Source organism: Ostrea edulis, chromosome 2 (assembly GCF_947568905.1).
Source record: "Ostrea edulis chromosome 2, xbOstEdul1.1, whole genome shotgun sequence".
Lineage (NCBI taxonomy): Eukaryota > Metazoa > Mollusca > Bivalvia > Ostreida > Ostreidae > Ostrea > Ostrea edulis.
Genome location: NC_079165.1, coordinates 63,196,356 through 63,212,970, shown reverse-complemented (window position 1 = coordinate 63,212,970; position 16,615 = coordinate 63,196,356). Strand labels below are relative to the sequence as shown.

Below are 16,615 nucleotides of genomic sequence, written 5' to 3'. Positions count from 1 at the left end.
ACGGACCGTAAACTATAGTTAACGACGTTAATCTATATTTCACATCTGTAAACCATAGTTAACAGATAATCTATGTTTCACAAGCATAAACTATAATTAACAATGAAAACAATCATTAGCGATTGCAAAACATAGTTTATGTGATAAATACGGTTTCACGATTGTAAACTACGGTTTACAAGTCATAGTTTATCAGATAAATATAGTATCACAATTTGTGAAACTAGGATTAACAATTGTGAACTATAGTTAACGAATGTAAAAATATAGTTTACAAATGTGAATCTGTATTTATCAGCAAAATCTATTGTTAACGTTTATTTAAAGACAGATAAACTTAGATTAGCATTTGCAAACTATAGTTTATAACCGTTAAATATAGTTTTACGGATGAAAACTATAGTTAACGAATCATTAACTATAGTTTACAGTTCGTAAACTATAGTTTACAGTCGATAAACCTAGTTTATCAACTGTGAAACTATGTTTAGCTCATTTATGTGAATTTGGCATGCCATAAATGCCATATCAAGAAGAAATTATTTGAAGTTGGCCAACTATTATTTAATATTCCTTTTTAAAAGACGGATAAATTTAGAAAAGAAAGGTGGTGAATTTTGATTTTTGTTAAAGGTATTTCTTTCTCAAAATCTTGTAATATACTAATTAAATTTGTTTTACCCGGCAGTTCGGGTGGTTGCATAGCAGCTGGTAATCATCCTCAGTGATTTTTGAAGGCCCACTTTGGGTCCGAATTTCGGCCCTTTCCCCTCCTAAAAATTGCCAATTTTTTCCCAATTTAGCTTGCATTTTTCCCAATAATAAAATTATGAAAGGAAAACATATTTGAAAAAAATACACATGCGATGTGAATTATATACATAAAGACTTAATTAACAAAGAGTTATGGGAATGATGATTTGGATAGAATAGTTGAAATTTTAAGAAGGTTAAAGAAAATTACGGTAGAAGTGTAAAATAAAGATAACATAATGTTTGATATGATTTTAAAACTTCTTTACAATGAAATTGATTTTTCCCAATTTGACTGAAATGTCGACAATTTTTCCCAATTCAAAAGCCACAGGACCCTTGTAAAAAATGTAGAAAAATCACTGATCCTTTAGGTGTACTGTATCAATGCAGCAATAAGCATATTTGTACCCATCTTGTATGGGCAAAGTATGTTTTGCATATAATTTTACATAAAAGTTCAGCAAAGGGAAACAATTGGAACACTTGGAAATTACATATTCTCATTGGATAATGTATGAAATTCCTGAATGTCCCGTTTTGTTATCCTCTTACAATAAAAATCCATTGTCAGAGCTAGGAAATATAGTATAAGGGACTGTTCGTGTGTGCGTAATACTGAGCTTGTAGACACTCTAGCAGCCAGTTTTTGCTGGATTGATTTCATACTTCACTTATAGTTTTCTTACAAGAGAGGAAGAACCCTTTTGATTTTGGAGTCCAAAGGCCAAGGTCACAATGGGACATTATAGAAAAACCTTATAGACACTCCACAGACCTCATTTTCTGCTCCACTGATTTGATACTTCACATATAGCATTGTTATCAAGAGGAAAAACCCTATTAATTTTTGTGTCAAGGTCACTCAGATACTTCATAGAAAAAGCTTGAAGAAACTCATGGCAAGGGAATATGCCCTCTAGTTTTATAACAATATAACACATGCTAATACATTTTACTTTAATGAAGAACTCACAAGTTGTCATTATTTTACAATATATGGTTCATAAACTGATTTTACAGACTAAATAAATGAATGACATTGATTTTTCAAAACATTGCACATGAATACAGTGCTTTACACTGAAAAAATGTCAAGTCATCTTTAAAAATCCAACACTAATTTTTGAGAAAATAGTGACAGCTATTTTTCGTTTTTGTACTCCGACATGACATTCCTCATTTTCAGTATAGGGGCTGGCGATTAGGTGGTTGGTACAACGTTTGTTGCCTATCACCCTGATCTGTTCGTTTGCGACGGAACTCCATGGATCGGATTTGAGTGTCCTCAGATGACCTCGGATACTGTTGTTGAGGTAGTGAAGTAGATCTCTGGTTCCCTGTAGATATCTGCAGATGACAAATTAACAAATTACATACAAAAAATGTTCTCCATATGGTGAGAACCATGCATCAATTACGTAAGATGCAGTCTCAAAAGTTGGTTAATTAACTTGTCAATATGCACACTGTTTAATGTGCAATATGTCTGTATTCTGGTCTGTAATTCAATAAAATGATAAATTGATGTTGATTAAGGCCACATAAGCTATTGTACCGCAATGTGTTTTGAGAAGATTATTGACATAACTCAGTATTGTATACATGTATGTGTGATAGCCTTTTTATGTTGTGGTCGAATGAAAGAGTGACAACTAGGCTGGTTGGGTTCTACATTTATTGACATGAATTAGAAATCAGGATCTCTGAGAGAGAGAAAGAAACTCTGTTTGTGGAACAAGGTAGTACTTAATCTCTCATCAGTCAATTAGTGAAGCTCTAGGTTTCAATTCACTACTACAAACAATGATTTGCACAAACTTGAATCTGCATTATGTCAGGAAGCTTTCATGTAAATCTCAGCTCTCCTGGCTCAGTGGTTCTTGAGAAGAAGATTTTTCCTAAATATTTGTATGTAAAACTTTGATCCCCTATTGTGGCCCCATCATACCCCCAGGGGCCATGATTTGAACAAACTTGAATCTGCATTATGTCATGAAGCTTTCATGTAAATCTCAGCTTTTCTGGCTCAGTGGTTCTTGAGAAGATTTTTAAAAAAAATTCCTATATATTTGCATGTAAAACTTTGATCCCCTATTGTGGCCCCATCCAGCCCCCCCCCCCCCCCCCCCCCCCCCCCCCCCCCCCCCCCCCCCGGTGGCCATGATTTGAACAAACTTGAATCTGATAATCTGCATTATGTCATGAAGCTTTCATGTAAATCTCAGCTTTTCTGGCTCAGTGGTTCTTGAGAAGATTTTTAAAAAAAATTCCTATATATTTGCATGTAAAACTTTGATACCCTATTGTGGCCCCATCCAGCCCCCGGTGGCCATGATTTGAACAAACTTGAATCTGATAATCTGCATTATGTCAGGAAGCTTTCATGTAAATCTCAGCTTTTTTGGCTCAGTGGTTCTGGAGAAGAAGATTTTTAAAGATTTATCCAAATATATATTAGTATGTAAAACTCTGATCCTCTAATGTGGCCCCATCCAACCCCCGGGGCCATGATTTGAACAAACTTGAATCTGCATTATGTCATGAAGCTTTCATGTAAATCTCAGCTTTTCTGGCTCAGTGGTTCTTGAGAAGAAGATTTTTAAAGATTTACCCTACATGTATATATATTAGTATGTAAAACTTTGATCCCCTATTGTGGCCCCATCCAATCCTCGGGGGCCATGATTTGAACAAACTTGAATCTGCATTATGTCAGGAAGCTTTCAGGTAAAGCTCAGCTTTTCTGGCCCAGTGGTTCTTGAGAAGATTTTTAAATGACCCCACCCTATTATTGTATTTTTGTGATTATCTACCCTTTGAAAGGGACATGGCCCTTCATTTGAACAAACTTGAAAGCCCTTCACCCAAGGATGCTTTGTGGCAAATTTGGTTAAAATTGGCCCAGCAGTTCTTGAGAAGAAGTTGAAAATGTGAAAAGTTTACAACAACGACAGACAACAGACAAATTTTGATCAGAAAAGCTCACTTGAGCCTTTGGCTCAGGTGAGCTAAAAAGGCAAAAAAATATATATATATACAAATTTGGATAAAAACATGAATTTCAAAAAACAACATTTCAACACATATGAACAAAAAACTCTGGGGGATTTGAACTTGAGATCTGCAGTTCACCAGCCTACTGCTTTAACCACTGAGTTACGATGATAGACAAACACATCGATTGATACAAATAATTTCCCAAAACATTTAAATCGCCATCTTGTGACATGGTGTCAAACAGAGTAAAAGCTTGACTAGTGAACTACCTTAAAGATTTAGAATTTTTTTTTACATGTATTTAAAACTGTAATGTTAATCTGCTGTATATTTTCTGCAACATAAAAGGTTTCTGCTTGTAAACATCAGAACAGTGAAATACTACCACACTGTATAGGTGTAAAATTTTGCAATTTTCAAGAACAAGATTTGTACAATGATCTGCACCAGTAAACTTTGATACTTACTAAGAATTGTACAATGATCTCCACCAGTAAACTTTGATATTTACTAAGATTTGTACAATGATCTGCACCAGTAAACTTTGATACTTACTAAGAATTGTACAATGATCTGCACCAGTAAACTTTGATACTTACTAAGAATTGTACAATGATCTCCACCAGTAAACTTTGATATTTACTAAGAATTGTACAATGATCTCCACCAGTAAACTTTGATATTTACTAAGATTTGTACAATGATCTGCACCAGTAAACTTTGATATTTACTAAGATTTGTACAATGATCTGCACCAGTAAACTTTGATACTTACTAAGATTTGTACAATGATTTGCACCAGTAAACTTTGATATTTACTAAGATTTGTACAATGATCTACACCAGTAAACTTTGATATTTACTAAGATTTGTACAATGATCTGCACCAGTAAACTTTGATACTTACTAATATTTGTACAATGATTCTGCACCAGTAAACTTTGATATTTACTAAGATTTGTACAATGATCTGCACCAGTAAACTTTGATACTTACTAAGATTTGTACAATGATCTGCACCAGTAAACTTTGATACTTACTAAGATTTGTACAATGATCTGCACCAGTAAACTTTGATATTTACTAAGATTTGTACAATGATCTGCACCAGTAAACTTTGATACTTACTAAGAATTGTATAATGATCTGCACCAGTAAACTTTGATACTTACTAATAATTGTACAATGATCTGCACCAGTAAACTTTGATACTTACTAAGATTTGTACAATGATCTGCACCAGTAAACTTTGATACTTACTAAGAATTGCGGATCAGGTCGGACATCACAGAGGTTGACTTCCTCTGCGTTGCCGTAGTCTAAAAAGTGCACAACCACAGTAGGATATCGGGGGTCCACATTCTCCACCACTGCTGAGTAGTACTACAATTGTATTAAAGCATAACAAATTCCAAAATTCATCAGTAATCAAAAATATAAAATTGTGTCAGTGACATGTAGTCAAATACATATGTATTTACAGGTATGGTAGTTGTAATTGCCATGTCAAAAGTTTAGTTTAATTGAAATCTTGTCACGATTACACACTAAAATCGGGGAAATATTCACAGGCTTGTTAAACTATCTGAAAAACTAAATTCCAGTGATGGTTTAAACAAATTTGAATCTGCACTATGTCAGGAAGCTCTCATATGAATTTCAGCTCTTCTGGCCCAGTGGTTCTTGAGAATAAGATATTTAAATGACCCCACCATATTTTTGCATTTTTGTGATAATCTCTCCTTTGAAGGGGACATGGCCCTTTATTTGAGCAAACTTGAATCCCCTTCAGCCAAGGATGCTTTGTGACAAGTTTGGTTGAAATTGGCCCAGTGGTTCTGGAGAAGAGTCGAAAATGTGAAATGTTTACGATGACAAAAACGCCATCGACAACGATTTGATCAGAAAAGCTCACAGGTGAGCTAAAAATCAGCCAAGTGTCTTCAGGTATACCAAATAAACTAACAAAATGGATTTAGTCATAAATTTGAAAGTACATATAAAGACAAGTAATACTATATATGCCCCTTTTCCCAATAACGGGGTCATGATGATATATTGATGATGATACATTCAAATTCCAGTGTATTTGAACTGCAGTATAAACCACAAATGTTTCATGTATACAAGTACCTTGTTATCCTCCCAGTATTTAGCCATACACCTGTCTCCTCGCTTCCATGTTGAGTTATTAACCTGAAAAAAAAATAAGATGGCAGGTGTAGTTGTATTTGCTACTCTGGATGATGCCACTGCATATTTAACTGCCACTTGGGTATTATGGGAGACATTTGTGCTTGCACATTTGTAATTGCAGAAAGAGGAGATCTTCCTTATATGCAGAGTATATTTGTAACTTTAAACTTTTATAAATACACAACTGCAACAGTGCACACTTGCAATATGTAATTCATGCAATGCCTAAATTTGAAAACATTCACAAAATTTTTTAATCTGAAAGCTATTTTATCCATTTCATTTTGAATTTCGACACTAATTTTTCAATTTTGTTCCCACCTCTCTTTCTTGGTGTGTGTGGGTTTTTTTATTGTGCAAAAATCCAACATTCCATATAATCCAATACAAAATATGTTTCCCTCTCCATGTCTCTCTGACAACTTCCACTGTACATATGAGACTTACCTTTTGGTTTGGCAGAAAATTGTTCATCTGCTGAGGAAGTGGAGGTGGAGGAACATCAGGGTTATATTGTGGCAGTGAAGGGGGAGGCTGGGAAAACTGGTTCCCTGAATTGTAGGAATCCTTGGACGGCGGTGGATTTCTTGCATTCTGATTTGATAAATCTTGTTTTGTACTGCGGCCAGACATTTCTGACCGAGGTCTGTTTTGGTCATAGTCCTGTTGCCTTCCTTGCTTTCTGTCTTGATACCCACTTTTAGGTCGATTACCACTTTCGTTGTACCGATCTGAGTTATCTCCCCTGTCTTGTTTATTCTCCCAGTTCCCTTTTTCGTTGCTGCCACCTTTGTATGATTGCCTTTGTTGCCCCCTGTCTCTCCTCCTGTCACCGTCATATCGATCTCTGTCCCCACTGAACCCTTGTCCTTTTTTACTGTCAGTGTAGGATTTCCCTCTATCATTATTTTGGGAGGACCTGTCAGAATTGTAATTTTGTCTACTATCCCATTCAGATCTGTCGTTTTCTCTGAATTCAGATCTCCTTCCATTAGCTCTGTTGTCATTTCTTCCTGACCTAGGAGGAGGATCCTGATATGTTCTTCCTGATCTAGGAGGAGGATCCTGATATGTTGGTGGTTCTCTTCTGTTATTGTATGTCCTGTTGTCATCTGATCTGTTGGTTGAGTTATAACTTTGTAACGGTTGGTAACTTCTTGACTTTTCTTTTGAGTCTGAAAACATTGTGTAAATAGAAGAATTTCTGGACAGATACTGATAACCATATAGAAGATCTTTTTTGAAATTGTCTGTTTACCTCTTTCTTCCTTCTCGGGTTTGATTTTTGTTTCCAGAAAATCGAACAGAGTTGCAGGCCCTGAAGGTCTGGACTGTTTTTCCGATTCCTCGTTTTCTATATTGTCTCGACCTTTGTAACCTCTTCCACCTAACAAGTGTATATAAAACACAGGGAAATAAGTACACATACACTTTGGAACATTTTTCGCTATTAAAGTCACTTGCTACAAACGAACTTTTTATCAAAAATGATGAAAATGGACCCTAAATTTGTTAATATGAGGAAAAGAAATTATATATCACAGCATGGAGTTTAATTCTTGTCCACAATTTTTAAATATGTCCAATACTGTGGGAAAATTTTGTAAAGAGTTAAATAGGGAGGATCAAAATATCCCAATTTTTTAACATCATAGAAAATATACACAGATACATGTAGATATACCTAATATTTCACAAATTTAATAGTTGTACTAATTACAACCTGAATAAAAACATACATACTAACCAATGCATCCAATTTTTTTTATTGCAGCAAGAGCCCTTAAAACATAATGTATATTTTTGCTGGATAAACATAGCTTACATTATATAATATCATACATCATGATTCCTGAACGTTTGATAAAAGTAGAATTTGTATGGGCCTAATATATGTAGTTACACGAGAATAGACCAGCTTTAAAAACATAACCTGATCAATCATCTAAATTGCCTAAGGCCATATGCACAACTCTCAATGAATCAAGTTAAAAAATAGTTAGACATGGACCTGTTCTAAGCACAGCCATAATAACATCACAAGTGGTGAAGGAATACCAGAATTTTTGTAAAGGACATTCTTCTTGAGATAAACAGATTTTTCCTTACATACAACACTCATACCAGTAAATGCATTTGATCCAGGGGCTGTATTGTGTATCAATGCAAGTTGTATACACCCGGGCTCGAAATTAACATATGCCCGTCAGTCTGTGACTGGTTAAAAGTCTGGCGGACTGACTGACATTTGTTTAGTCAGTGCGATGGGACTGATTAATTCTCTAAAGCATCAATTTGGAAAATATACTTATGAAATCTTATACACACATTTGGCATAGATCTGCTTCGATCTGTAGATATCAGACGAATCTGATTCGTAAATTATAAATCCCACATAAGCGTTACATTATTGTCGGTGGCATATTGAGTTAAATTTCATTTTGATAACATTAACGGAATATGTTTAATTATTTCTGGAAAACTCTGTTGGATTGGTAAATTTTCTGCGGACTGGTTGATATTATACCCAGCAGTCCAGCTGGACTGGTGACAAAAAGTTAGCTTCAAGCCCTGTACACTTGCTCAAGACACTTTAATCGTGGATGCCCTAGCAGACCCTGACAGGAATGTTGACAAACAAATCATCGGTAATCATTTTGACATCTAAATGTGTTACCAACTTCACAAACACATTTTTTAAAGTACTGTCTCACATCAAATACAGTGATAGGACTACATTTCATATTGAGAATCATGTCATACTTCTGACAATCAGTGAAATAACCTATCATATTCACCTTGGTAGTTTGGTGAGAATCGTGTCATACTTCTGACAATCAGTGAAATAACTTATCAAAATCACTTGTATTTATGTTAAGGAAATATCATTGATACTTCAATAAGAATTATTATATAAACATGAGGCTAGGTTACGTGTATTTCATGTTTGTCGGCAATACAGCGTTATCTTTCTACGGATGATTGACAGCTATACATGACATGATTCTCTGCAATATAGCATCTTACAAAGTCTGAGCTCAATGTGAAATGGTCCTACTTGTCTAGAGCAGACATGCTTGGTACCAAAACATCCTGTACAGACAAAATCATAGTAGAGGACAAATTTTGTATAATATTTAAAGTCTGGTTTAAATATGAATGATGGGACTCTGTATATCTGTATTAGACAAGAATTACTTTATAAAGGGAAATATTTGTCCCCATTTTATTTTTGCCCTGTTTGACCTCATTGTCAGTGGGCAAACTTAAGACTTGGCAAAACAATTTTTTCTCTCATTTCCCTTTTAACACAAAGTTCTGTGTTTGGGCAGATTTAACACAGGTCAAAACTGTTTGCAAGTGTTGAAGGGCAAAAACAAAACACAGGTTTAAAATAACCCTGTACACGGTACCATGCAATGGAAGACATTTGATGAAAGAGTTGCTAAATCCCAACAGACCTCTTTCCCTCCTATCCTCCCTACTGGGAATATCAATTCTGTCCTGCTTCCCTTCTCCTCCCCTGTCTCGCCTTCCACTAAAGTCCCCTCCAGGTCTCCTGTTACCGCTTAATAAGTCATTAATGGCCTCCACTACGTCTCCGTTACTCTGTTTCAATGCCTGATTTGCCTGAGAAGCAGAGAATCCCATTTCCACAATTCTAGCGATATCCTTGTCCTGGCCCATCTGGAAGTCAGTCATTACCAGATATAAAATTTGAAAGCAATGTGCAACAATATTTCTTTTTAGTTAAAACACTGCTATTTGAGTAAAGATGTATGCGTGGAAGATACTGACTTGTTTTTGACCTCCAAAGTTGATGGGTTTTCCCCCCTCTCTCGCCTGAAGAGCTTCTGCTATTGTAGCTTTCCTCTGTTGTTCAAATTCATCATCTTCAGATTTCTTCTCTTTGGTAGAAACTTCCAATGATTTGAAGTTCTGAGTTTCTAACAGACAATAAATGATATGGTAATTATTGATTCTGATAATGCTAAACCCTCGTTTCATAAACTTTTGTGGTATGTGTATAGCAATTTTGAACATACAAAGTATATTTCATTTTCTCTCTCTACCTGTTGGTAATGGTGCCAATATAGGCACACTGGTATAGTTCAGCAAAATGTGTTGAAGTGGAACAAACTGATGTTTTAAATTACAGTATAGTGGCGAAAATTTCATATGTTGTTTTAATTGCTGTAAAACAACACCAAAATCTTACATTTTTATAACATAATATCTTTTCATTTCATGTTGTGCATACATGGAAATCTTGTTTTCATTTTGATTGGAATTAAAGAGTTCAGATGTATGAAACTTGTACGAAATTTTACATTCCATGGTAAAGTATAGTATGTGATTCACTTAAGAAATGAACATTACTTTTGGGCTGTTCATGGTCAGTATGAACGGATTTGGATTTGAGGCAAATTCTGTGAATCGCGTTAGCGATTCAGAGAATTTGCCCCAAATCCAAATCCGTTCATACTGACCATGAACAGCTCAAAAGTGATGTTCATTTCTTATATTTATATTCATTTACTAAAACACCGTTTGTTTACATTGCTTCTATTTTGTTGCATAAAACAAACTCCTAGCCTCTGTCACAGTAGTTATTGTGACGTACGTCAACACATAGACATGACGTCACATTTCGTCTCACTCTGCCTTTTATCAACATTGCAAGGTGCACTGTATTTTGGAGGTAGGAGACTGCAAGATTGGGATGATAATCCACGTAAGTTTACAATCTTAATCCAAAGATGTGACTTGCAAGATCTTTGTAACAGATTTTCTATTTTTTTTCAAATCATTACGCTCCCTCAGTCGCGTGCTTTAAGCTAGTTCATAATCCGTTCATAGTCAATATGAACGGATTGTGTCGTGCGCTGAAATTGGTTGGTTCATAGAGGAAAATGTGATTTGTAATATAAATATAGAAATATAAACTGCAAATAAGGAAAATTACTCAAGAAAAAAGTACACTTTATTTAAGAAATGAACATCACTTTTGAGCTGTTCATGGTCAGTATGAACAGATTTGGATTTGAGGCAAATTCTGTGAATCGCGCTAGCGATTCACAGAGAATTTGCCTTAAATCCAAATCCGTTCATATTGACCATGAACAGCTCAAAAGTGCTGTTCATTTCTTATATTTATATTCATTTACTATATCACCGTTTGTTTACATTGCTTCTATTTTGTTGCATAAAACGAACTCCTAGCCTCTGTCACAGTTGTTATTGTGACGTATGTCAACACATAAACCTGACGTCACATTTCGTCTCACCCTGCATTTTATCAACATTGCAAGGTGCACTGTATTTTGGGGGTAGGAGACTGCAAGATTAGGATGATAATCCACGTAAGTTTACAATCTTAATCCAAAGGTGTGACTTGCGAGATTTTTGTAACAGTTGTTCTATTTTTTTCAATTTATTACGCTCTCTCAGTCGCGTGCTTTAAGCTAGTTCATAATCCGTTCATAGTCAATGTGAACGGATTGTGTCGCGCGCTGAAATTGGTTGGTTCATAGAGGAAAATGCGATTTGTAATATAAATATAAGTTTATAGAAGGAAAGACACTGCAGGATCATGTTCAAGGTTGAATGGCAAATATTTAATCTATGAAAGATTGCATACTCACCCTTTTTTACACTTGTTGGTTTATTGGCTCTAACTTTTTGTCCAAATGGCATAAAAGGTGGGGGTCCTCCCTCAGAACCTACGTACACACGAACTTGTTTTGATAATTTCTGAAAACAGAAAACAGATCTCAAAATAAAATAGGGAATTTTGTCAAATATTGGGATGATGGAGAGCGGAAAATGATGCAGTAGTTAACCTCTTTCATGAAGGCTCTTAAACGTGTTATACTTACTTCGATTAAACAAACTTTCTGTAAATATTGCATAGCAATACATATCCTAAACCAATCCAAAGTCAAGACATTTGTGTACTATTCTGCATGAATAATCTTAAGCCAACAGTTTATGTATAATGAAAACAAATAGATAATAAAAACAAAAAGTGTTTTTGAAACACTGATGTCCCCATACAACAAAGTAATTCTGGTAGCCAAAGAAGTCTTGTGAAATATGAAATCCCTATAACTAACCATTCAAAAGTTATGGCCTAGGTTAAAGGTTTTTGAACGTAGCATAAATGGTATCAGGAGAACTCGTACCCAGGATCCTACCCGGGTACTCATCAATATTTGGGTACAAGTTCTCCTGGAGAAAAACTTTGTCATTTTACCAAATAAAAGTGTGGGTACAAGTTCTCCTGGTGGAAATCTTTGTCATTTTACCAAATAAGAGTGTGGGTACGAGTTTGTGTGCTTGTCAAAAGGAATACATGTGTGAAATATGAAAGCTCTAAAGTTACCAACCATTCAAAAGTTATGGCTGAGGTTAAAGTTTTTCAAATGTAGGTCAAACCCTTAGGTTATGGTCACAGGGTAAAAAATTTTGGTACCAAAAGAAGTCTTGTCACAAGAAATTCACATGTGAAATACGAAAACCCTATCATCCATTCAAAAGTTATGGCCAAGGTTAAAGTTTATGTAGACTAACAAACAGGCCAAAAACTATATGCCCCCAAATTTCAGAATACATGGGCAAAAAAAAAGTCTGAAAATTGAAGACGTTCACTTTTCCTTCCAATTTTTGTTAGAATTGGTCAACCGTAACAAAGTAAAAATTGATTATATTTACTTGTTAGGTAACCAATATCAAATTTCAGATTCCTAAGTTAAAACATAGCAAAAAAAAAAAAAACCCCGGAAAACTATTCGGCACAAAGTCCCTTAAATGTTATAAAAATCACTCAACTGTGATGAAACTTAAATCTGTAACATATGTACAGTAAATCAAATACCAACTTTCAGCTTCCTAAATCAAAGCATGACAAAAAAGTCCTCAAAACTAAGTTGTGACAGACAGACAAAAGGACAGACAGCAAATGAAGTGCAAATTAGCAGTCCCCTTTAGCTCCACAAAGAGGGGACTAAAATTATCCTTTTTCATCAAGTATTTCAAATACTGTAAATCACATTTAATTCGCGAGATTAGCCATAAGTGAAAATTTAGTACTCAAGAATAAACTCTTACACATAGAAGACTTAAGCAATAAATAATGATTCACAAAAGTTTTGTCTCCAGAATAGACACACCACTCTATCCATGCGAAAATATGGTCTTGCGAAATAACGGAGATCTATAGTAACAACACTGTATCAATAGCAATTGTCTCTGCAACACCGGGGATCAATACATATATCATACTAAAATTCAAAATATAGACAATGTTCTGGAAAAATGTATCAAAAAGTGCTTATTCAAGGACCTCTGTCTCACTGTATCAGATTCTGAAAAATAATATAATTAAAAATAGTAACACTGTTCTATAATTTTAATTAAGATTAAGTACATGTACATCTAAATGGACTTATACTTTTCAGATCTTGATACAGTTTATGTGCTGGGTTTGCAAAAGATCTTATTGATACTCAAAGGTCATACTTCACATTGAAAGATATCAAAAATTAAGGTTTGAGATATACACATCATGTGATTCTTTTGACGCATAATTTCATATCATATTGGACAGTTACAGAATTTATTTTCTCTTTTCCCCTCTTCTTGTCCTGCTCTACATATGTACATGGTAAATAAATAATAATAAAAAAGAGGTCCACAGGCCTTATCAGTCACCTGAGTATTAGTTAAAAGTATCAATCACTTGCCACAAGGGTTATAAAATCTAGAAAACATTTCCTGTTCTGCATATCTAAGCTAAAAACAGATGTGTTTTTTCAAACTTAAATGCTCCCAAAATGCTTATATTGATGAAAGACTTTACATAATATATGTTAAATTAACACGCTATGACTAATTAAATTCAGTACAACCTTTTCTGCTTTTCCAAAATATGTATTTAGTTTTTATACAGTCTTTCAAATGATAAAGACAATAATCACTATAATAATTCAACCCCATCCTGGAACCAAAACCCTTCTCCCTGGGATCATCAAATTCAAAATTTTGGTAAAGGACTACCTGCTCTTCCTGAATATCCATTTAGTTTCACTTTAGTATCAATAGCACTAAAGATGTTTTAAAATCCTTTACACATAATCACTATATGCCAAGTTTTGCCCTACTCTGGAGTCAGAACCTTTACCCAGGGGATCATAAAATTTACTATTTTTATAAAGGCCTTCCTGCTCTACATCACTATGCAATTAGTATTTCTTAAAGGTGTGTGGTTGTAGAGAAGGAAACTTTTGAAAATTGGTCAATTGTTGACAGTTTTTGCTCCGCCCCCAAGACAACTGGTGAGCAAGAGTCCTGAAATCTACTATTTATGTCCCCTTTGTCCCAAAGAATTGAAAACAATTGGAAAGGTAGTTATCAAGAAGAAGTTGAAAATGTTCATTAGTTAACGCACAACAGACGATGACGGATGCTGACCAATTGCAATAGGTGACCTAAAATATAAATAATTTAATCAAAATATTTGTCTTCATTTTTAATAATCACAATTAAAAATATATGCATCTTTAAACTTACCTTTTTCAATTCCCAGTTTTCTGCAATTTTCTCAACCCTTCCACCAACAAAGTTAACATTTCGGTTGTACAGCTTTAAAAAACCATGTTCAACTTCCACTTTCCCTTTCAAACACATTTTGCTTCCCGGAAGAGTTTCTAAGCTAAATTACAAAAAAAACAATTTATTGATTGACATATGATTGAGCGAAATCCTTCTTCTGGAAGCAAACAATATACTTGTATATCAAACCCGATTCGTTCCAGCTTCTCCATTTCCAATGCATTGCAGGTTGCCTGACCATCAGTCAAAACTAGTTTCAACATGCGAGGAGCATAGCTTGATTCTTCATTGTCTTTTGGGGCAGACACATTGCGTATTTTTTGAATCTGAAGCACTCCAGGACCCTGTACCTGATTTGAAAGAGATTCAAGGTTTATGATTTGATATTATGTCTTACAATTACATGTCTACAATCATATACATATGTATCTAACTGTGCAAAGAAAAATACACATTTTGCAAGTTATGTTTGTTTCATTGTCTTTCTGCAAATTACATCACAAATTTCACAAGATTTTACTGCTGAAGTTGAATTTGAGGGAACAAGATATGAAATAGATGGAGGTACCATGGTACAGAACACTTCTAGTATGTTGGTGCCCATAAATATGGCACCAGCCTATATACCAAATAACCTTACTAACCCTACCCCTCATCATGTGAAATAGGGACCAGTATATATAAAAACTATATGATCATCTAAAAACCATGATAACAATCTGGTATATGTTTTGCATCTGTAATTATGTAAATGTTCGATCGACATACATAAAATCTTTAAATGCATTGTTAAAAATCATTCAGCAAATGGAACTCACATATTCACACTTTCCTTTGTTCACATCTTGTGGAAGCCACCTGTCACCAATGTCTTTTAAATCAGTCTGCAATAACAAAATAAAATAAAGGCATAGGTATAACAGATAATAAAACTTTATGCACATGTTTAAGAACATGTGACATCAAATAAACTGTCACCCACAAGGGCCTTCAAACTTACTTGCTGTATATAATCATAAACACTATCTCACGATAACTATGTACCTACATTTTTTGCGATCTCTATTAATTTGTTGACATTGTCATTTTCTCCTCTACAATCCTCAATGCCACTAGCTGTCAAGTGCCTACACAAATGAAACGAGTGCATTGATTTTAATCTCCTACATGCAATAACATACATTTCACGAAACCATTCGTTTATCATAAGCACTTACCAGCCTGCCTCCTTCAGTTTTGTAATAACTGACATCATAAATTCTTATTTTTCAGTCATGATTTCCAACTTTCACATGTGGAAAATGCATTGGGTAAAATAAGGAATAATTTCTTATATCATAAATTCTAGTATTACTAAAAAAAAATAAACGTGTGTTTAGGGCACATTTTTTCAAGATAAAATACGTTTTAGCTAAAACAAAATTTTAACAACAATTCAGATGTAACGTGTTTCATTTTAAAACACGCGTTTCTGTCTGCACCCTTCCGTATCTTGTTTTACACCGTACAATATCTCGTTCTAAAATGTTATCCGATAGCCGATTGGCTGATCAGCTGACAAATTTTTAAAGTTGTAAATAGCTATGGCGGAAGAAGTGAGCTGAGAATTTGGTACTTAAAAAACAAACTGTATGTTTATTCGATGACAGGAATTATATCAATGAAAACATTTATAATGGAAATGTTTATCGCGATCGATGTTGACAATTGTATTGATGTGCCACAAGTTGGATAAAATGTTTTTGTTTCAATGTTTGCATTTTATTTGTCCATTTTCGGTGAATTTTATGAATCCCATCTGAACTGAAATGTGTTGACAGAATTTTGATAGGAACAAAGAATCATGGACAAGAAGGATAAGCGAAATAGTTTTGTGAGTATGAATATAGTAAATATTTAAGTAACGTAGACTAAGCACAGACATCGTAGTACGAATTATTCGTACATACTCTAAAGATCGGCTACGGAATAAATATTCATTGGGGAACGATTCTCCTTGGTAGCCATACAAAGTTAAAAATTTCTGTACATTTTCATTATAAGAGGTGCATAT

The 16,615-nt window shown here is 34.5% G+C and overlaps 2 protein-coding genes across 2 annotated transcripts in view; one reads left to right on the top strand and one right to left on the bottom strand.

Annotated features, from left to right (window-relative positions):
• LOC125681346 (uncharacterized) overlaps positions 1-16,615 on the top strand; it is a 79,344-nt gene that overhangs the window by 17,664 nt on the left and 45,065 nt on the right. The gene's annotated exons all lie outside the window — the stretch shown is intronic.
• On the bottom strand, positions 1,700-15,886 carry LOC125681348 (tudor domain-containing protein 3-like). Its single transcript, XM_048921392.2, has 13 exons — positions 15,780-15,886; positions 15,611-15,689; positions 15,381-15,446; positions 14,752-14,912; positions 14,521-14,662; positions 11,595-11,703; positions 9,748-9,896; positions 9,411-9,636; positions 7,208-7,336; positions 6,397-7,124; positions 5,887-5,949; positions 5,014-5,136; positions 1,700-2,103 (listed from the first exon to the last, which is right to left on the bottom strand). Exons 1-13 carry the CDS (start codon positions 15,815-15,817, stop codon positions 1,939-1,941), a joined length of 2,178 nt encoding a protein of 725 aa, XP_048777349.2. The 5' UTR covers positions 15,818-15,886; the 3' UTR covers positions 1,700-1,938.

Coding starts and splice junctions, on each gene's coding strand:
- LOC125681348 (XM_048921392.2), bottom strand. CDS start 15,817: ATGATGTCAGTTATTACAAAACTGAAGGAGGCAGGCTG. Junction 15,447..15,610: donor TAATAGAGATCGCAAAAAAT/GTAGGTACATAG, acceptor TTGTTATTGCAG/ACTGATTTAAAAGACATTGG. Junction 14,913..15,380: donor ACAAAGGAAAGTGTGAATAT/GTGAGTTCCATT, acceptor CTTTCAAATCAG/GTACAGGGTCCTGGAGTGCT.